Below are 22,759 nucleotides of genomic sequence, written 5' to 3'. Positions count from 1 at the left end.
TCTGGAAAGAAATAGGCTGCAGTAAGAACCTATGTCACATAATTCATTTAAAAATTGATTAAAAAGTTTAGTATTAACAAAACATCTGGCATGACAGCCCTACTCATCACTTCAGTTACTAAATCATTTCAGCCCAGGTGCCCATAAATTCTCTTGCACGTATGCTTGCTCCCGTGGAGAAGCCACGTGCAGGCAGAGTCAGGCTCCGCACTTCTTTGGTCTCTGCTCTACCCAAAGCCAGAGCAAGGCCTTTACGATTAGTGCTGACTGCTGAGTCTCCGGCAATGGGGTCACCGGTACGCGGCTTGTCAGCAAAAGCTTCTGCACACACAGAAAAATGCCTTCTAGTGTTTGGAATCACTGCTTAATAACAACCCTTAAAAAAATAAAATCTGCTTTCTTAAATTCCTAAATTACACCCAAATAATGAGTAACGAACCATAGCAGATGCAAACCTTGAAGACAGAGCATTACTAGTAGCCAGGATAAGCTAATTACATCTCACTTCACTCAAGGAATCTGCATTCAGACAGCTTCCCCTGCACAATTCCCTCTTTTACTTGGTTTACTATAGATAAAGCAATTGATAATCAGAAGTGGGGTAAATTTCTATCTGGTAAAATCATTTAAAATGCAGCAGGGTTTCCCACCAGCTAACATCACACCTGAATACTTGCAGTTACTGGGGATGACAAGAGAGAGAGTCAAACAAAAAATTCACCCTGGTTTCAACACAGTTGGAATTGAATGAAGACACTATAAATTAAATTACATTTCCTGCTCAATGTAGTTACTAAACAAGCTCCTCTTCTACAAAAAGAAATGTAGAATGTTTTTGGCAACAACTACAACAAGAAGTTCATTTACTACAGATAACAAACGGTGCAACAAGGAGTGCTGAAAGCCAGCCTCTTAAAAAAAAATCAAAGTCAATTTATTAACAGAAGGAATGCTTTCTGTAAACAGCAGCAAGGAGCTCTGACCCAAGCCGCACGGTAGGGACTACTGCATGGGAAGAGTCACTGTGCAGACAGACGACTTGTAGCCAACTACGGGACTGCAGCTCACGCAAATAAAACTCTAAGCAGTTTTGCACCCGCCAGGACCCCTACTGATGGCATCAGGGAGCTGCCGAGTAGGCTCGGAACGGATGGAGGAACCTGGGTGAATATTCAGGTAGCTGCCCTGGTCTGAGCTCCAGTTTGCCATGTCTACGTTCCCTTGCACATGTAAATCAACACAGAGGTTCACTTCTCACACATACATTCACACTCAGCTTCTGACGACACATAATCAAGAAGGTAGGCAAAGAGCTCAAAGGATACAAGTCACTTTGCAGGATATTAAGCTTAATAAATCACCATACGCTGTTTAATGCTCTAGTTACTGGAGCAGCAGCAAATAAGAGATCCAACAAATGTTGAGCATTTTTATGAGACGGAAAAGCAGGGCTACAAGCATGGCAACAAAGAGAGGATTTTTAATCAAGAACGCCCTAGAACCCAAAGTAAAACAAATATTCACAATAAATGTGCTAAGTTTGGCAAATATCTTTATGAGGCTGTGGTGAGATTATATTCACATTTTCAGACACCATTACACTGACCACTTCTGGTTCATCACTGCATATTAATGTGGTTTAACACATTCTTCCACCATGTTAATTAGACTGAACCCTCTGTATGTACTTAAGCTAGCCAGCCCTTAATGGACATAGAGCCTTGCTGCACCTCTAATTACTCTTCTTGATCACTTATGCCAGTACATGCATTATCTGAAAGCATATCTATCTTCCCCTTTTTTTTTTTAAGCAATAATCTAAAATTTAAAACCATTAAGTCGTGCACTCTGAATTATCGGTTTGCAAAAATCCCAGAGTTCAATGGAAGATTGGGAAGGACACAGATGATAAAAGTAATTTATGACGCTACAGTTCTAAAATTTCTAGATCAGTTAGAGAAGGTATCACTCAAGTATCTGAGCCACGTAAAAACCCAAAAGATACAACAGCAACAACCTCTCAAGCCCTTGCAGTAAAAGCCCTTATGTGTATCAGCCGCATCCCAGGGTGCTGAATACATTGAAGGATTGCAGAAAATCATATTGTACAAGAGTGTCACCGAGAAGAAACAGGCCTCAGCAGCTCAACCTGAGATTCCCTCTGCTCTCATTCCCTTTGTTCTCGTAGGGGCTACTCACCTTTGAACAGAAACTTGAATTTTCTGAACTAGGATGAATAAAATATTTAAGCAACACCATTGCATCAATATTAAGGGGCGGGGGGTGTGAACCCACCACTGTTTTCTTGTAATACTGCCTATGAGTTGTAAACACTGCAGCTATTGTATAAACCAAGCGACTGCTATCTTTGGACACAATTCAACCCAAACACTGATTGTACAGAAAAGAATGAAAATTAGTAAGTCCATTCCTACCTTATTGTTTCTTCTATCAGTCGATCTGAGCTGAAAGCCAAAAACAAAAAAAATAAAAGTTAAAAAAGGAAAAAGCACTATGTACCATTTTAGATTAGTAAATCAAAGATCTCCATAATATAATCCCTAACAAATTTGCCCTTAGAATGTCTTACTGCAGGATGTTGTCGCTTTTTGCTACTGCATAGATTTGGTATACACAAGAGTCGTTGGAAAAGATGCACGTAGTGTCCTCTGGAGCAGCATTTCCTAACTGTATGCAAGAGCAGATGCTCAGAACGCATAAAATATTGAGAAGACAGAAAAAGGGGAATGGGGTCCATGATTCATGGCTAATTAATGTTGTCTGAGCCCGATGTGTACCAGGAGCCCAGCACAGTTTGGAAAGCAGTATTAGAGAAGGAAGTACCAATTTCTTTTTTCTCTTTAATCCTGGCCATTCCTACCCACCCTCTCAAAAAAAAGCAATTAAAAATAAAAGCTGAGGCTTTGTTCCAGGTAATAACATCTCAAAATATTGCTTCAAAGCTGATTTACCAAACACTGTTTTATGCTGGTTAACAAGGCAGGTTCTTTCTATAGTAATACCAGTTGGATGAGAATTAAGCGATGCTTATAGGAAACAGAATACACGCCATCTGTAAGAGAAAGACCTTGATAATACGTGCCCCTTCCCCCTCGTTGCCACACATTAATCGAGTTTCTGTGTAGTATCGCTGGGAAAAGGATGGCCTAAAATACAGCACCACAGAGAGAACATTTCATTTTCAAACGGATGTGCGAGATTAAGATGACAAACAAGATTCTCAGAAGATATGAGCAATTTCTCTTTTTCTGAACTCAACTTGTCATAGACAGGTTTTTAATCACTGTTCTACAGTCAATTATGAAATCCCAGAAAAATGTATCTTGTTAAAAGCAATCAATATCTGAAATGTAACACTGACAGACAATAGGTGACTGCATCCCTGCTTCCCATGTTGCAGAACAATGATGCGTCCCTGCAATTGCTCCGTTTCCCCCACAGATTTACACAAACTCTTGCAGAATAAACCAAAAAATGTGAGTTTGCAGTTTAAAAAGGAAATCAATCTGACAAAAGGAAGTTTTATGTTGTGCTGGATATTGCTTCCAGTATTAAAGCAGAATTTATTGCCACCAAACTACAAGGATTAAAAGACCCTGAAAGGGCATGACTGTCTTCATCTCCATCCTCCTCGTCCCAAGTGTTTTCCCACCTCAGGAAGGGAAGGTATCAACAGCCACCGGCACAGCACAGTTCTGCCTCTGACTCAGCTGGAGTCACCAGATTTGGAACTTTTCTTCTACCCACAGAAATTCTGGAGATCCCCCCCCACCTCCAGCTGGAGGCACGGCGCAGGAGCACGTTGTGCAGCACATGTGTGTGGACCGCTCGGGGGGTGGGAGATGCTAACAGAATGTCCTTATTTGTCTGTGAAGAGGAGTGAAAACATGAAGGTTGCTATTTCAGTCGAGTCCATGGCTTGAAATATGGAGACGGCACACAGAGCACTAAAAATATTATGCCCAATTTTAAGTTGAGAGGGACTCAACTGGGGCAGTGAACACTGAAGACACTGGAACACTGCTTTCTGCTCCCAAAACAAAGCCACACTCCAAAGATTCACGTCAGTCGCAAGTACATTGGTTTAATCAAATAAAACCACTTGCATTCACCGCATGGCATTTATCACCACTGGCACAGAGAAGTAATACACCATCGTCAGGCACACAACGCGAGGTAAGCAGTCTCAAGTCTCGCAGCATCTGATAATGCCCCCAAGGCAAGCAGAAGAGAAAAGCGATGCATTAAGGATTTCTGTAATCGCTGATTCTCAAAGATACAAAATTCAGCTGCGAATGTGCCTTTCATACGTAGGTAGTCTCTAACAGACAAGTGTATTATGTGGGCAGTGCCTAATCAGAATAAACTGCAAAACCATCAGAAAACTGTCTGAAAAGCAAGAATGGTGCACAAGAATGCAGCTTATAAAAAAAAAGTTCTGGGTTTTGTTGTGGTTTTTTATTTTTAAAAATTTATTAACAACAAAAAGATGGCAGAAGCCTAGCTGGAAACAAGTCAGACTTCTAAAAATTCCATGGAATAAAACACTGCGAGAACAGTCCTATTAAAAAAGATTCTACCCTGTAAAAATCAGTAGCAGCGTTACCAGCTCTTTGTCCATTTAACTGATAAAATTACAGTATTTTCATGCTGATGAACTGAAGACAACAAGCAAGTTGAAGACATTCGGAGACCTTAAGTGAACTAGGGTGTTTTCCAAGGTTTTCAGAGTACAAAAAATTAGGCTTGCCCATCTGCAGCAGAGACACTAACTACTTTTTATGTTAGAGAAAGCTGTAGTTCAGCAGTTTTATTACTAAATCAGAGACATAAACACAAAAAGTATTTAAAAGCTTCAGATTCAATTACACTATACTGCATTATTTTTTTATGTATGTATGTATGCTCACACACATATAAAAATAAACCCCGGAAACACAGCTACCTGTAAAATGATGACAGGCAGAAGTTGATAAAAATGTATAAACCCAGTAACAACCAGTTCTCAATACCAACAAACACGGACACCACATGCAAACGCCAACCCAAGGCATCTGAAGTCACAAGATCAACGTTCTCAACTTCCGGGGAGCTCATCTCAACTATTTAAAAGGATGAGATGCATATGAATTTTCTTCAGAATGACTGACGTATACGTAAGGGCAGACTCCACTAACTTTTATAGTCTTAAATAGATAGCTGGAAGCATACAGATTTACTAAACACAACTTCTAGTATGTTCTTCTCACCCCAAGAAGCATCATCTTCTAATGGCCCTGAGAGGATTTCCAAAAATGTCTCTACCTGCGAGCCTCCAACAGGTGAACAAACTCCAGCAGAAGATGGCAATGACATTCACTGAAATTTTGGTAAAGGCAGTGTGAGCAGGAACATTTTATGGTCAAAATCTGCGCATCAGAATCCCTCTGAGTTCTGTTAAGTTCAGTACTTCCTGCAAAAGTCCCCTTTCAGCAGATGCTAGGGGCTTTTCTAAAGGCAATTAACACGCCCTTGTACAGCACCTCCCGAAGTCTTTGAAAGTTCTTGGGAAACAGCGACTGCAGTGTTCACTTGCAATGACACCCAAACAGAAGCAAGCAGTTGTTTCATCATTTTACAGTTCATAACCATAAAAAGAGCAGTCAGGTTTAAGCAAGATGAGGAACACGCAGTATAAGAGGGCCCAAGGGAAGTTTGCAGATCTCTGACTATTAACAACCTATTTTACACAAACAGAAGTTGTTCTCGCAATTATGAAAAATGGTAATTTCCACTGTCTGACAGAATAAAAAGGAACAACATTGAAAGAGGTAATTTTGCTTAAATTACACGTTCAAAACACTACAAGAAGAGATTCTTAAAAAAAAAAATCTCTTGACTTTGTTCTGCTTTCCAAGCAAAACCAACAAATCCAGTGGACATTACCTTACAAATATCGAAGCAAGCAAATGACGGTTCTGGGCAATATTAATCTGATTTGCCATCTGTTTCAATAAGCTATGCATTTTCACCTGTCGAGACAGATGGCACTTTGACCAAGCCATTTAAAAATACTATACAAAAGAAACATTGAAAGATGCTGAGGCAATCACCCACTGTAATAAATGGCACAAACCCAGCAGTAGCAGTCATGCATATGAAATAATCATGCCTCTGTGCAACTGCTGTCTTCAGAAAAGATTGCGCAGTTTGTCATTTTAATATGCAGACAGGTAAATTAATCCAAAGGAAAAATTAAGTGAAATACGCCTCTAGAATAGAAAAGAAGCCTGCCCATCACATCAAGCTTTTACAACTAAAGAAAGCATTTTATCTTCTTTGGGTTTTTTAAAGCAAATCTCTATGCCAGTAGTTAAAATTCAGTAATATAGATGATTACCTAGGTGAGGACTGGGCTTCTCCCATAGCCATAGATTTTGCTGCTGACTTACTAGCTAGATACCCGATAGAAGCACTTGCCAGAGAAACAAGATACAGCAGCAAGACTCCTCTGCACATAACTCATTTCACAATGCACTTTAAACCCTTCAGATAAAATTAAGGGCAATACTACCACAAAAAATAATTTAAAAGGATTAGAGAAAACCTCTGTGGATCAAACTAATATAGCACTTGATAACTATTTTCTTCCTTTCATAAAAAGTAATTACAGAAATAATAATTTTACTTTGTTCTTTCTCTAACTGCAGGATTAATCCCTAGTCTCAGCTGTCCAAATGCCTGCACTACATCTTCCATATTTTCACAGTCCTGGATCACCAGGCAATGTGGAGCTTCCAGGAATGGAAATATTACAAAATATACTTGACATTCTAATACAATATACAGATTATAATGAAGCAAATCAGACTTATACAGTCAGTTATTTCCATCATAATAATCATTCCTAACTCACAAGTGAAAGAAACACTGTGCGCACACAAAAACACCCCAGCTCCAACTCATTTTTTCTGCTTGTCATCAATGTACCTTCTAATCCAAAAAATTCTGAAGATCATCAAGCTCTTTAAAAACTTACCTAGAAGAATGTAAAGCAGAACACATTTTTTTTCCTGTGATAACAAGATATTCCAGATTTTACAAGACTCATCTCAAGCTTGGCTCAATTCAGTGTCAAAGAAAGAGTGAACTGCCCCGGAGCTGCTTAGCTAGTTCGGACAGTCTCCCACAGTTGCTAATGAAGACAAAAACCAGTGTAAAAACCTACTCAGTGACCGAGACCCAGCACAAGAGCATGGTGAGACAAACACACCTAGGGTATACAACACCCAAAGAGAGAAAATTTGTAACAGAGGAATGTGCATACAACACTAAATCCGCTCCTGTGCTTTTATGGCAGAGCAGAAGCCTCACCTGCTCTGAAGGCACAGCATGCGGCAGCACAGGGCGGAAGAGGAGTGTGTCTGACTATGAAGCACACAGTCTACAGTTCCAGCACGGGAAGAGCTAGCCGGCCAAAAACCAGAGACATGAGGTAAAATGGGCATTTTCAGGGATGGATAGTTTGCCCACAGAAACCATTCTGAAAGCAGGGAAAGGTTCAAATACCAACGCAAATTGCTATCTTTGGTGGGTTCCCTTTGCATGTTAATTAAAGCATAAATCTGGATGCTAAGGAGATACAATGTTTTCACGCTTTCTGTTGCAGTAGGCAAAATTAAATACGAGCCTGCAACAATCCAACATAAAACCCAGCACAAACGTGAACATTAAGTCAATGTATAGATCTGCTCCAAAGGAACAATACGTTAACAACATCACACCTACAAACTCTAAACACGTAAGCAAGCTTATTTCTGCAGATCATTGTCCTGGGGAGCCTGACACTCGGTAATCACTTTCAATAAGAATGAGGAATAGTTGAAAATTGGAAAAGAAAAAAAGCACAACAGCAGGTTGCTTTTAATCAATGCAAGCGATGTGTTAAATCTAGAATGAAAGGCACTGGAACATCATCCATCGCTCCAGGTAGGAGTTAACCAACGTTATCTGGTGCTGAATTTCTTTCCAGATGGTTCACGTGTACCTTGTATATGAGACGAAACATGCAAGAGGCACGCTTTTCGCCATAGGGAAAAACCTGCCAAAGGATTTCCAGGAATGTAAACTTCTTGTTGGGGAAACCTCTCTCCATCCTGCAAGCCTATGACACAAAATTCACTAAAAATTGGACTCCTAGCTGTATCACTAAGTAAATATCTCTCAACCATTCATCAGTTCCAGCAATTTGGACTTCAGATCAGCTAATGTAAGCCCTTTCTTTGCAGCTGTCTAACGCCTGTAAACATGTCTACATATGCGTGGCAACCAATAAAAAGATTAGTTGCTCTAACTCAGTTTAAAGAACAACTTAATGGATGCAAGCAAATACCAAGGGATGCTCTCCCTTTGCCAGGGAGGTCCCTGAACCCAAGGATCCACCTTCACAAGTCTGAAAACACCAACAGGCTGTTTCTCCCAGATTTCCAAAGGGCACAGTTTGCATTTCCACCAAACTCCATGGACTTGTCTGGGAATTATGAACAGAGTGAAAGAAATGTTTCTGCAAAAAGAGGAGTTAGCCAAGAAAGCTCTTTGGCACACAGCAAGGCTACTGGGGAGAGTGCCTGATGGTTGAAAGTCCCAAGAGGGCGAGCAACAGCAATCCTTCTTCCTTTAAAGCTAATCTATAAGGAAATAAGAGCCTTCTCAATAGTCTGCAGTATACAGTTTACCCAAAGAACGCAGTTAAAAACTTAAAATGAAAGCGGCTCCTCTCGCCTAAATGCAGCGCAGCAGCTGGTTGCCCAGCAGTAAGCCCAAACCCACTGCCGGGATGGCACCACCAGCCACATAATGAGGTTTCCAGAGGCTCTCGATTCATGGTTGTGAAAGTTCCTGGATAGATTGACCCTCCCATATAATTGCTCCATATTACCCATAGGAACAAAGTTAAATGAACTGAGAGGGGCAGGCCTTACTGTAAGTCATTATCGGTAACCACAACTGTCAGAACAATTCCAGTAACTTACTAATGGACTATATCGGCATTTCCTCAAATTTTACATGCTGTATGCAGAACTAGCGTTCGGTGGGAGGGCCGTTTTCAATATTGCCCCTGGTTTAAAACATGTAATTCAGATCACACCTTTAACTACAGGGAAAAACCGTCAAAACCAAGCAACACTTGCACACATGTACAAGTAGAAACAGCCTTCGATACCCAACACTGATCTGACAAGAAAATGAGCTCTACCAAGATAACCTGTCATTACTGATTTATTGGGCACACAGACAAGAAAGACAGATGCACAAATTACAAGAAACACACACTGTTTATAATTTGTACTGTAACAAAAAAGACTGTACCATTTTTCTAGGTCAGTGGTTTTTGACTAAAGCTAGACAAAGCTAGAAAAGTTGTTCTACTACTCACATACTCGTAAGTAACCAAGAAAAGAGAACACAAGGTGGAACGTCTTCCAGAAGAGCCCCATCATATAAACAACCTTGTAATTAATATCTAATTTTCAGTGAAGTTAACACAGAAATGAAGTGAGAGTTATCCCTAGGATGACACCCAATTTTAATTTAGTATAAAACCCTAAAAGATAAACGTTGAAAGAAATGTATTCTGCTTCCTAACTGCATTTTCACCTGCTGTGGTTTTGAGGGTTTGTCTGGTAGATGTAGAAAGATATCTGGCTTTCATCCAGGACTTGGCTGAAGTACCTAATGTTACTACTATCTACCTGCCTCTTTATTAAGTTTCAGAAAATGATTCTGAAAATTGCATAGTTAACTACACAATATAACGAACACCAGTGTTCAAAATCTAAAGCGCACACTACATTTCAACCATCTACAATCCAAATTCAGGATGTAATTCATCAATGGGTGAAGATCGCAACATTTTTCTTCTGACCCAATTTCACAGCATTCTTACTCTTGTCTTTTTATCCAAGACTGAATAAGCAGCATTCTTCCAAAGGGCGACTACACTCTATATAAACAAGCCTCTCAAGTGAGAGGAAAGCACTCTGCATCTTCCACTTGACAACAAAACGAAGGTCCTTCAAAGGTTCTAAGCAAAATTGTATTATCAGGCTAAAACAAGCACGCTTTAGTGGGAATTTGGATGTAGGTCTGCTTACCAGCATGGATTTCATAGAAAGTATCCTCACCAGATGGGAGTCGATGCCTTTTATCAAACCACTGGTACAGCAACACACTAAGATATCTGCCGAGCCTACCATACAGCAGCCAAGAACGATGAGCACCTCATTCTGATGCATCAGTACAGAGGTTCAAATTAAATAAACTCAGGAATGACTTTTATACAGTAATAGGATAGCTTTCCAGAGGTACACTCTGTATTTGAGAAAATGGAAATAATCACTATCTAACGTATCCGCACACATCGAATGAAATTCAACAGTTTCTTTTTACTGGAGGTTCCAATAGCAAATAATGAGCAAGCACATCTGGCCTTAAAGAAAACGGAAGTACACAGCCACGCTGACAGAAAAACTGACATGCTGCATTAGAACAATGGGTCATTCTCAGATTCCACATGAGAAATTCTACAAAATTCTGCAATTGTTGATTCTGTTCAAAAGATGCACCTATTTTTCAGCACCAACCCATGTACGAAGGATTTCAGTACTTGTCAAAGTCCTAATTTCAATACAGACCTTGGGGAGGGGGGGGGGAAGCTGTCCTACTTTAGCAACAGTGTTGAAAGGAAAGCTAAAAACAAATAAAACATGCATCGCTGACTTGTTTATTTCTGAAATGAGAAAGAAACTTCAGAAGCAAACACAGAGCTCTGAAGTTTGAAGCGTGGTTTTATATCCCTCCCTCGCCCAAATCAAGGGCATAGTGTTGTTTCAAAGACAAAGCCCAGAACCAAGAACCAGAGCAGAGTTTAGTCCCAACCACCCTTTTTCCATGATCTGTTCGGGTAATCTTTCACCCTGTGTTAAGGAGGTTTGCTCTGTAGTTTCTGAGACATTCAAAAAGGATAGTTTCTGTAGCCTCTTTCCTGGGGGTACATGGAAGTTCATGCATGAAACTTCACGTTTTCTGCAGGTGAGAAGCAAACAATGAGTTTGAGGCGTTAATGCTGACACACGTGTGACTGCATCCTTTGTCACCTGGACACTTCAGTTTTGTAGTGGAAGTTACAAAGGAAGTCCGCAAACTGGGTTTTGTGCATGTCTGTGGTGGGTTTGTTGGGGTTTTTTTGTTTGGGTTTTGTTGTGCCCCCGTCCCCATCCCCCCATATCATTCATTTTAGACATACTGAAGTATAAAAATATCACAAGTCAATGTAAGAGAAATTATTGATTACAGTATTTTTTAAAGTAATTCAACTATAAGGAAAGCACGCAAATAAACCTTGTGAGAGGAATATAATCTCTGATTTATTGTTTTGGGGTACGTTTGTTTTTTTAAGTCCTAAATACAGCACAGGAAGATGAAAAGCACTAGTTGATTTTACTCTAATGAAGCTCAAGCTATTTTTAGAGGGAAAACCTCTTTTAAATCCTGAAGTGCTTGGCTGATTTTCACGTTCTTTTACTAAGTTATTTATAAATAATAACGATACCCGGGAGAGCATCTTCCTTCATTGCCTGCAAGCTTTGAACCTCCCCAAATTCTCATTAAACTACTTCAGTAACTTGCTCATAGTCATATAATTACAGTCACATAATAAGCAGTGAAGTTTCTTTTCTCCAGAAGACATGAACTGTCTCGCTCACTGAGGAATATTTACTATTAAAATAGAAAATAGATATAGAATAGAAATATATAAGTTGTGCTCAGTCTGGTGTTATAGTTAAGCATGTGATATGCCCAAGTCTCACATTCGGTCTGGGACTGTTACAGGGGAAGCCATCCAGCCGCTTAAGAACTGGCCTTGTGTCATTCTGCCATGAATCTTCAAGAGACAGAGGTTCTGCCAGCAGGCTTGGAAACAGAACCCATCAGGTTCCATGAAGAGGTAACGCTAAAGGAAGGAAACACTGATGCATAACTCTAATCAAGAAAACTCTGCAGCAACAGGAGACAGCGCAGAAAGAAAAACCAGAATCATAGTGTGAAACAGGATTACAGTACAAGGCATTGCGCATCTTTAAGTGAGCTTTTGCAATACCAAAAATCCTCCTTTGTTCAAATCCCTTCCTCAAAAACCATTTTATTTGTTCTGCTGCTCAGACAGAGCACACAGCCCTACCCAAAAAGTCCATGTTACGGATATCCAGTGGTAAATCAGTCAGTAAGGTAATTACCACAGTCACTCTGACTGGATGGCTGAGGCGTGAACACACACTTTTAATGCCATAGTTTTCCAAACTTCCCTGTTCCAGAAATAAAGAAAACAAGTCAACAGTATGTATCTGCATTTGGCAAAACAGCAGCGCACCATTGCCAGAGTTCATGCAATTACTGGTCAGCAGAGGAACGTTTTAACCCAGATTCCTCTATCTCTCCTTGCACTGTACCTTCCAGTTCAACAGGCAAAGCGCTGCAGCCCTCCGTTACTACCGCACGGCAAGTCTGCAGCCAAACCACACCATATTTGGTGCTTCTTGGCAAACAATCCAAACCAAGGCCATGGATAGCAAGGATTGTCCTTTCATAGCAGCTCTGGTTTGTTTTTTCATAACTGCTATAAAGCAAAGAAAATGATTCATTAGCAAGTGCTGCTTCAGTTAAAATCTGTATTAAAATTAAGAGAATGGAGCGACGAGAACACCACATTCTGCTCTGACATGAACAAAAATAAAATTTAATTTAGAGGCAAATTTTGCAATTAAAAAAAACCACAACAACGTTCTTAGGCCTGACTAAAGTGGAGCTCAGCAGTTCCAAGGCTGCAGAGCAGGCAGCCAGCAGACACCAAGGGAAGAAGCTCATCACACTCCTCCCTCCTTGCTCCTTCCCCAACCACCTGGGGTAGGAAAAAGGAATTGGTGAATTAGCTGCCTTTCCTACAGTCTCTTTCTTCCCAAGAGAAGATGCAGGGGATGCAGTGGCAAACCATGTGTCAGCCGGAGCAGTCACTGCCCAGGCATCTGCGTGTCCTCCCCCTACACCTGGAGGTGAGGGAGGGGATGGAAGGGGAGAGGACAGCAGTTCTCTGGTTTTAATCCAATACCAAAGGGCCACTGAAATCCATAGGAACCTGAGCAGCAACAGCACAACGAATGGAAATGAGGGTGTGCGGAGCAGAGAACAGGGATAACAAAGAAAAGGAAATCAAATAAAGGTAGAAAACCAGTAGCTTTTTCCCAAAAGATCAACATAACTAGAATCAAAACCCCTGTAACGGTGTCTCAGCATCTCATTAAGCTCACTTCTCCACGCAAATCAGTACTGAACTGAAAATTCACAAGCAACGCCAATTTTTAGAGGAAAAACCATCAACAAGTCACTCCTATTAAGATCTGGACTGTATTTTGAACAAAGTTTGAATGCAGTTTCCTGGTGATTATTCTCTGCTGCATGTGGCCATTTCTGCCCAAACAACAACAGGAAATTTGAAATAGTTCTGCTGAAAAATGAAATGCAATAATAGTAGTAATAACAATATTTAGTACGTCAGAGTACTTCACATATATGAAGTACTGCACAAACATTAATTTATCCTAATCATCTCCACGAATCAGGTATGTATTATTAATAGCACCATTACACAACCACTGCAGATTCCCGTTATTTCTTCTGCTCACTTCTCTTATTCCTCCTTTCACACGCAGAACGCATCCCTCTGATTTCTTTGCTCTCCTCCTTTTTTCCTTCAAAGTTTCTCACCCACCTACTCTGGCACCCCTACCCTCTCTGTTCCCAGTGCTAAACATTAAAACACACAGGAGGGTTTACGACCCTAGCTAGCCTGAACACTTTGAGCAGGTTCACCTCGTCTACCTGCATCATTTACAGTTCATACTCTACCCAAACTCAGACATTTTTTACTGGATAGACTGATAGCTTGCATAGAATACCCACCAGAAACCTGCAGTCATCTGACAACAATTCAAAACACAGCTCATGGTGTCTGCACCAGCACAGGCACCTGCTTCACCACCAGTCACTTCTTTTGGAAAAGGACAAATGCCTAATTTTTGAGCACTGGAGCTGAGTAAAAAAGCAAATACAGAGCCCCTACAATGACAGAACAAGCCTACTACAGCAAATGCTGGCGACCACTGAGTGGTCTAGTTTTCATCCAGTTTTACAAGGAATTCATTATGGTAAAAAAAAAAATCTGTAATTCCTATCTAAACCACGGAAGCCTTCATCAATTGTTATACAAATCTGTCAGTATCAGCTGATAAAGTATCATGCACATACAGTGCAAGTACTAACACAAGGGAAATTTTCACTCGCATACACAGGCAATATTGAAAATTTAATCAAACACATTAGTCCCTTCTTTGCTGACTTGGGCTGTAACTCATCAATAAGTGCAGAATTTCTCAGGGCAAACACTATGTTGACAGGACTCTTTCCTCTGAAGCAGCACTTTCCAGAGCAGTTTTTAAAATGCTAAGCTAGATCTATTCATCAAGAGTATTTTCTTTAGATGGAAAACAGTATTAGAAGAAAAAGGATGACTTGTTTACTTCTCTGGTCAAAAGCATACAAACAGAAAAGATGAGAAAAACACCTTTACTGAATGGCACAGACCCAGGAAAACAAGCATTAAAAAAATAAACTGCAAACATGACCACGCTAGATTTGGTCTTTATTTAAACATCTGACACACCAAAATATCTGAGGCATTAGGTAAAAATATTAACAGGGCATCAATATTCGACAAGACCTGTCTTCCAGCCTCATTTGAATTAACAGGTGTTAAAATTTTTATCAAAAAATCTAGTCATTACTGCTTTTCTCTCCAGAGCTAGGTAAAACTATCCTTAAATTATCTGTATAGAAGTTAAGTAGCAAACAGAGTCTTGGAAACTTTATGCCTCCCGCCTACAGACAATAACATTTCTAGACAAATCTTCCTTCCCAATAAAACTCAGAATCAGCTGATTTATAAAATGATTTGAACCAGCCGTGAAGCTTTCAGTCGCAGAGAGAACACAATACGCTTTCTCTCACCCTCCCAGCACCGGGGTGCGGCAGCGCAGAGCCCTGTGTGCCCCCAGCCCGAGGGCTGCCCCAGCAGCACCACGATCCTCACGTGAAAGCACCCAACGCCCCTGTGCCAGCGGCACTGACACAGCAGCCAGCCCCACGCGGGGAATGGGAATCCAAATGGATGCACAATCCTCACGGCTGCATGGATAGCAGTTTTATGTACTACAGGCATACCAAGGGTTTGCACAGCTTCCCTTGGTATGTAATTGTTGTAATTCCCTTGGTGCTTAATATACCTTGGATCCTTTTATTCATCAAAACTTTGTACTCACAGATTTTTATCATCTTCCCTCCTTTTTTACAATTACCTACGTATGTAAAACTAAGACAGCCAGATTCTCCTTCATTCTCAGTCCTTCCAGAAAGAGATGATGTTCAAAATGTGACAGAAAAATAAAAAGGCAGATCTGGGCAGAAAGCAGAGGTCTCCCCAAAGTCCCTCCCCGAAAAGAGCTTTCTGGCTCTCCTTCTCTTACTCCCAAGTGAGACAGCACCACAAACAGCACCGCCCAGGGCTGCCAGCATGCTTTTTAAAGAGGATTCACGGAAAACGCCGCCAAGAGTAAACTCCAGTTTCCGCTTAGCCTGCCTCACATGGTAGTGCATCAAGAAGGCGGCTGACAGATGAGTCTGGTACTCTGCAGTGGGGTAATAGCTCATACATTCTCCATTATCAGATCACGGAATAAATATGTAATAGGTTAAAGTACTTAATATCATAAATTAAGCAGGGTCAAGACCAAGTGAACGCTCCAATATTTGATACATCATTCCGAATTATTTCACTACTTTGCAGCATATAATAATGCACTTGCAAAGTTTATGTTCCCATCTCTGATCTTCAAGCTCTTTTCATAGGTTTCAAAACTTCACTAAAAATACATTGGAATTTTTACTGTTGTGTCCTTGTGACAATGCATATATATTCATCCCGTAGTTCTATCAATTAGTCTAGCACCATGATTTAATGCACTGCAAATACTCAGCATCAAGACTCCCACAGAGCTTGTCAGCTTATCCTAGGAGCAGGTTTGGTGCAATTTGCCAGCTCCTGGTGATTTCTCGGGACCTTTTGCTAGCTTTTCCAGCTTTTTGGCATTAATAGCTCATTAATTGCTTTCTCTGAAGACAAATATGTTGAAACTCTTTAATAATTTCCTCTGCCAGCATCTATTTCTGAGCTTACCGATTCTCAGTTTGAAAGTTTTGAACATCTTGCAAGCTCTGACTTCTTGCCAAGGTTGTCTCCTACTTCTACATCGGATTTGTTCATACACCTCACAATTATCTCCACCCTGCAGCAGCATTCCACCATAAGTTTTGGCCCTGTTTTCCTAAAGATCCCCAACTCACACTTTTTTCTTGTGTCCTTTTTCTCAATGTTGTGTTTTGGTTTTTTTTTAAGTCTTGACACTTCCAAACAATGACCTAGAAGATGGTTTAACTGTTTCTGAAATTGCCTCATTGAATTATATTTTTCATGCATTTTTATCCTAAAAACACACTGGAGAGTTTAGCATTTTTAAAGAGTTCAAAGTACTCAACGCCTCAACGAATGCTAGGCTCAAATTCTGAAGACATCTGCCAGATAACGTCTACAAAATGTTTTAAGTTTTTCCTCCCTTAATTGTTCCAAGCTTTTAAACATAGTGCGCTCAGAGAAATGTCATTTTCTTAGAAGCGTATTTTACAACTCCAGAAATATTTAATTTGTAGCTTTCTTCAACAAAATGCCAAACGTATAGAAGCATTCACTACCCCTCCAATAAAAAAAACAAAGCAACCCAAAAAGCCCCAAACACAACTTCTAGAAAGAATCAGGTTTACTCAGATTAACTGACACTGATTCTTCACAGTACAACGTTTCAGAGAACATTCACCTCCACAATATTAAGACTGTTGTTTTTTTTTTCCTGGAAACTTACATATCCTGATCATGCATGTCTAATAATAAATCTGACCTAAGAAAAGTCATAATTCAAGCTTTAAATCTATTAGAGTCTAAGTTTTAAAGACATTAATTGAGGATAAAGTTGTGGTAAGCCACAGTCAAAAAACTTGGTTTTAATTTCCTGTAAAAGCTTTTTGTGCAGTCCTAGTTAGAAGTTGAAGTTATTTTTAAGAAAGCACATTTGAGAAGGCCACAGGTAATTTTAAATTTATTTATTTTTTTAAAATGAAAGCCTGCCCTCTTGTGTAAGACTGAAGTTTAGCATGACTACAGTCGAGAACACCGAGGCATTAAGATCAGTGCTATCTCTTGACTATCTAGAAAATAGGAAGCTTCCAGCGTTCGTCTGTTGGAGTGTGCTGCTTTTGCTGAATGGGGAACACACAAAGCAACTACTCATAATCACACCCTCTCTGCAACAAGAATAAAACGAAAGTGCTTTCTATTTCGCTTGTCATCTTGGCCAATAAACTACAGTCAATTTGCAAATATTGGAGTGCAAAGGTAATTTTGGAATTAGTTTCTTCCATCACCTTTTGTACGCATTCAGTAGAGACAAGAAAAAAAAAAGTTCTTCTCTGCCTAACACTGACAAATAAAGGAGAAGAAAAAGAACAGCTCAATCATTGGGACTTTCTGTTTTCTTTTCTAACCCTCATCTCAGTCAGTATACTATACAGGCATGTGCTTCCCTAAGAGAGGAGGCCAAGCATGAAGTCTACGTCACCAGTGACTTGTGAAAGCCCAATGCAGACAATGTATAAACATCGCTTAATGCTGACAAGATCCTAAAGTCGAAATCACTGAAAACTAGCATGATTACTACCTACTACCTGCATTTCACAGCCAGCACGAGCAATAAATGTTTATCCAGCTGCGTAAGTAGCAGTACTGTCACAGAACACATGGTGCAATGCATTCATTGTGGACAATATCCATCAAAGGACAAAGCTTTCACACACACTTGAAATTAAGAGTCTTCATCCCCCCAAGAAGCTGGACGCTGCAAATAGAAGTAAAAAGCAAGTAACACCTACTTTCGAAGGTGTTCGTGTTCCTTCAGGAATAGTTCTGTTCTTCTGTTATTCACGCCAGACCCACTTTTATATGATCTAAAATGTAAAAAATCGAAAGAACTGAAAAACATTTTTTCCAGAGGCTTTTCATTAGATAATATTAACTGATTTACCTATGCTTTGTACCTCTGAAGTGACCAAACAGAAAAGTTCCAGACATTTTTAATGTGATTTGGCATAGCTTAATAGCTTTACTTCAAAAACATGAATTCCTTTTCAGTTAAAAAAAACCCAAACCAAACCAGAATCTTCTCACAACCTTAACAGAAGTCGTCAGTTCAGGTGACTGCTTTGTTCAGAGCACAGATGAATACGCTGTGCCCAGTATTCTCCTACAGGAGGGTTGCTGCCTTCTCCTTCCAAGGACAGTCCTGTTGTGCCGTTGCCATAACACACAATACAACTTACTCAATATCTTTTCGTACTGATCCCAACAGATTCTCCCTCTCTCGTATTGCCAAGAAGTTCGCTTTGGTTTTGTGGAATTCGTGCGTATAATCCTGTAATGAAAGAATTACTCCCAAGTGAGGATCATGAGATCAATTTAACAAAACAATATACTCCAGTAAGATCCAACCATCTTTTAAATAATTGTCTAACACATAATGTGAGACAAACTTATTAAATTAACATCAAAACCACTTTGAAGTTAAAGCAAAGTACTCTCAAAACTCACTGCTCTTGCAGCATTTGCTAACTTGCTACAGCTACGGTCACAGAGGGACATCCACTGTAATTCCTTGTCCCAATTTCATACATCTACACCTTTCTGATGAATTATCATTTTGTGTTGGAATTTCCCATTACTGGTTGAATCAGAAGCCCTAGTAAAACCTATTTATTTGGTGCAGTGAAGACTGTTTATATTGTTAAATAGACGAAAAAAAGTATTTTCTGAACACTGAAGAAAAATTCTTTTTTTTTTTTTTTCAAATGTTCAATTTGCAGTTTTACATCTGAAAACACTTCAAGCAGCTAATACTTCTAGAAAACCAATTTAACTGGCAACTGGTGTCCACCAAACCATTGTAAACATTCAGCACTATTTTTCGTATAAATGCTATCGCTTTTCCAAACACTATGCTTTTTACATTGTGTATTGCACAGGCACAAAACAGAATCAAACTGTATATAACCAGCCAATAAATAATAAAACATGCATTTTTAACATTACCATGCCATGAAAAAAATCACCAGTTTGAAACATGATTGATTTACTACACTAATCAGTAGCTTTAGCCACCACGTTTCCTTCAACTCCCTTTAGCAGTTAAGATGGTTTTGCACTCATATTTTCTTATCTTAAATGTGATGTTCCCAGTCACCCTGCTGTGCGACAGACCGCACAGACAGGATGATCCATTACAGTACCCTTCCCCTTTTGCTATATAGAAGGCACCTACATAAGATGGCATACTTTACTGTTCTTTCTTAGCTACGTGCTAGTCACCAATATGACATCGAAAAATGCTGTTTTTTCAACTCAGAGTTCACTGACTGGGCAGCCCAGAGAGAGGAGAAGTGAGCTGGGATTGCTGGCATTTAAATGTTCTGGTAAGACATTCAAGCACACAGTGACATCAGCGCTGCTAATCATTATTCCAAACAGAGAAACAAATAAAAGCAAGAAGGACATGCATTTTTGTTACCTGCAATATGTCCCTATGACGCTGTAACGTATGCATCAGCGCAGCATTCAGGGACGGGACTCCTGCGCTGTTTGTGTATTCTGCCATTTTGTCATTTATTCCAGTAAGCTAGAGGAAGAAGAAAGAATCCCAAAACCATCAAACGGCTTATTCTCATAAGAAAGTCACAATGCATAAGATGAAGGAGCTAGCTCTAACAACAGATGCACACCTTTGGCAACACTTCTCTACCACCCACACCAGAATTTCCTAACGTTCATCACAGAAACCTATACTGCAATATTTCCTAAATGCTGAAGTTAAACCATAGTAACTTCAGTTACCTTTCCCAGAAGTTGTTCAATCTCCACAGCCATGGTCTCAAACATTCTGTCCTGGCTCGATCCATTTAAGAGAGGAGTTGTGTCAGAGCTAAGGAAAAAGAGGAGGAGCAGTTACTGAAAGTACATCATCTTTTCATGAACACAAGAAACAAGGAAACACTAGTGCCAGGTGTTGGCAAGCTCTACTACCCAGGTTTCCTACAGAAATTAATTAAGCTCAGATAAATTCCTTTTTCTTATCGTACATGCCTCTAACTCTTATCTAAACTAATGCCACAGTATCACTCAGGGGAAACATAAACTCTCCTTGAAAAACACGCCTGACATCAAACACTTGTCTACTACCAGCACGTATCTAGCACTAATGCCCTTCTCTCCCCAGCTTTTAAGCTTGATTTATTTATTTATTGGCAGGAGGGAGCACTGCACTATCAGCACGTTGTTACACCAGCTACATACCTACACCTTAATAACACAGTACTAAGACAACCCACTGACCTATTAAGCCATCAAAGTTCTACAGAGCAATACCAACCACACAATTCATCACAATTACAGTTTCATACAGCACACCTTCCCCGTGCTTTTTAAGATAAACTAAAACCACAATGAGAAGTCATATCTAAGCAACAGAACAGAAGCACAATGCAGGGTACAGAAATCTGCAGAAGTACAACTGCTAACACCTTTCAGAGACTATGTTTTGCTTTGGTAAGCCACCATAACTAGAGTAAGAGAAGCAAGTTTTGCACAGGACAGCAAAAATAACTAAAACAATTAGATTACATGGCAAGAAACAGCACAAGAGCTAGAAACAAGACAGAGACTAGGACTCTGATTCAACAATAACTTGATCATTCTTGAGGTTCTCTCAGGCTTCCAGAACCAGAAATTCATGGAAAGGTTCAAAATTGATTCAATAATCAAATTAAACTAATAGATAAAAATATCCACACACATACACACAGTAGTCACACTCACAATTGATACACAGTGTTGAGACCCACAGTTAATAAGCAAAGAATGGCAGTTTTTAAGGGTTGTGCAGAGGAACAGATAAGTTGATAAAAGGGCTGTGGAACTGCAGACCTGAACTCCGGCCCACAAGCTAGAAAGACTTGAAAAGTTTTATCATACTAATTCTTCAATCAGACATGAATTTGACTAAAGCAAACAGAAACTATTCATACATATACACATGTATTTATGTGTCTGGTTCATATACAGATAAAAACATATATATAGCTATCACTATTATTACTCACCTTAGGAGAAAGCCAGAACAGATCAGCTGCCCCTCCTGAAGGGGCTAATCCCCAGCCCAACCTGCGACCCATCACAGCTGCTCAGCGCTTCCCTTATCAGTAGAGCAGGGATTACAAATACCACAGCAGCCCACCTGGGAGGTGCAAGGCTACATTCCCCTAAGATTGAAGTCCCTGAAAACCTCCTGCTAGTTTAATACAAAAAAACCTGGAAAATAAGCCGATGTAGCAAGCATTAACAAGTCCTATCATTAGTTCACACACTAACCCCACACAGTTACAAACTGAAGTTTAAATTCAGCTTCCCCTAGTGAAACGTATGCTGTCACCATGCACCACTGCAGCCCACGCTCCTTTCTGACTCCCGTGCCAATACCGCTCAGTATTGTATCAAGACCAATGCCAGCACCAAGAAGCGCTGAAATGAGCTTCTAAGAAGCTAAACATAAACGCCACAGGTGGAACCGGCGTTCAGCACATTATAAAAATAAACTAAGTACCACAAGCCGCATTTAAAACATAAAGAAATGGGCTAGTACCTATACCTGTCGCGCCTTCCGTCTCGGGTGCCGCTGTAGCTGGTGCAGAGCTTGCTGAAGGAGACCAGCTTCAGGTCCAGCTCGTTCTCCAGCTGCCTCGCCTGCTTCCTGAGATCTGCACAGGGCGGCCGAGCAGTCACAAACCCGCAGGGGTGGAAGGGGACGGGACGCGTTTGCCCGAGGTGCTCTCAAGCGGAGCTGGCCTGCCCGCTCGGCAGCCCCACAGAGGGGAACCCCACAGAGCAGGGGGGACCGACAAGGGGGGGGGGGGGGGCTCAGAGAAACAGGGTGTCTTCACGGCTGAACCCCCGCAGGCCCTGTCCCCCACGACCGGGAGGGTCCGGCGCGGGCTGCCGCCCCCCTCACCGCGGGCCCCGGTGCTCAGCCGGGCACCGACGCCTCATGGCTGAGGGGCCGACGGGGCCACCGGAGCCTCTGGCGGGCAGAGGGGACTCAGCAGCGGTTCCGCCGTGCCCCGGGCCGGGCCGCGCCCCAGGAGAGCCCCGCGGCGCGCAGCCGCCCCGTCCCCGCCGCCCTCAGGCCCTACTCGCCTTCCCAGTAGTTGCTGCTCCCCGCCGCCATCTTTGTTGTCCAACGTCAACCGCCGCCCGGCGAGACCGCGCCACCGAGAAGAGCGGGCCAGAGAGTCTTCCTGGAAGCGCGGCGCCCGACGGGATGGGCGGACCTCCGGCCGCAGCGCCCCCCAGCGGCTGGGCGGCGCCTCACCTCAGCGAACATGGTGCAGCGCTGAGCACAGACCCCAGCCCCGGCCCTGGCCCCGGCCCCGGCGTCATCCC

The 22,759-nt window shown here is 41.2% G+C and overlaps 1 protein-coding gene across 2 annotated transcripts in view; it reads right to left on the bottom strand.

Moving 5' to 3' along the window:
* Positions 1–22,599, bottom strand: part of GOSR1 (golgi SNAP receptor complex member 1) — a 36,681-nt gene extending 14,082 nt beyond the window's left edge. The window contains exons 1-7 of one of the 2 annotated variants that reach the window (XM_075440361.1): positions 22,514–22,599; positions 21,963–22,077; positions 20,159–20,246; positions 19,836–19,943; positions 18,595–18,686; positions 18,148–18,222; positions 2,436–2,465 (exon numbers count right to left, since the gene is read on the bottom strand). In XM_075440361.1, coding sequence (XP_075296476.1) covers positions 2,436–2,465; positions 18,148–18,222; positions 18,595–18,686; positions 19,836–19,943; positions 20,159–20,246; positions 21,963–22,077; positions 22,514–22,544 — 539 coding nt within the window. In that variant the 5' untranslated portion in view covers positions 22,545–22,599. The remainder of the gene's footprint in view (positions 1–2,435; positions 2,466–18,147; positions 18,223–18,594; positions 18,687–19,835; positions 19,944–20,158; positions 20,247–21,962; positions 22,078–22,513) is intronic. The other variant, XM_075440362.1, reaches the window with a different exon arrangement.
* Between the last annotated feature and the right edge of the window lie 160 nt (positions 22,600–22,759).

Source organism: Opisthocomus hoazin, chromosome 20, assembly GCF_030867145.1.
Source record: "Opisthocomus hoazin isolate bOpiHoa1 chromosome 20, bOpiHoa1.hap1, whole genome shotgun sequence".
Classification (NCBI taxonomy): Eukaryota; Metazoa; Chordata; class Aves; order Opisthocomiformes; family Opisthocomidae; genus Opisthocomus; species Opisthocomus hoazin.
The sequence above is the reverse complement of the archived record's forward strand: the minus strand, read 5'-3'. Positions and strand labels throughout refer to the sequence as shown.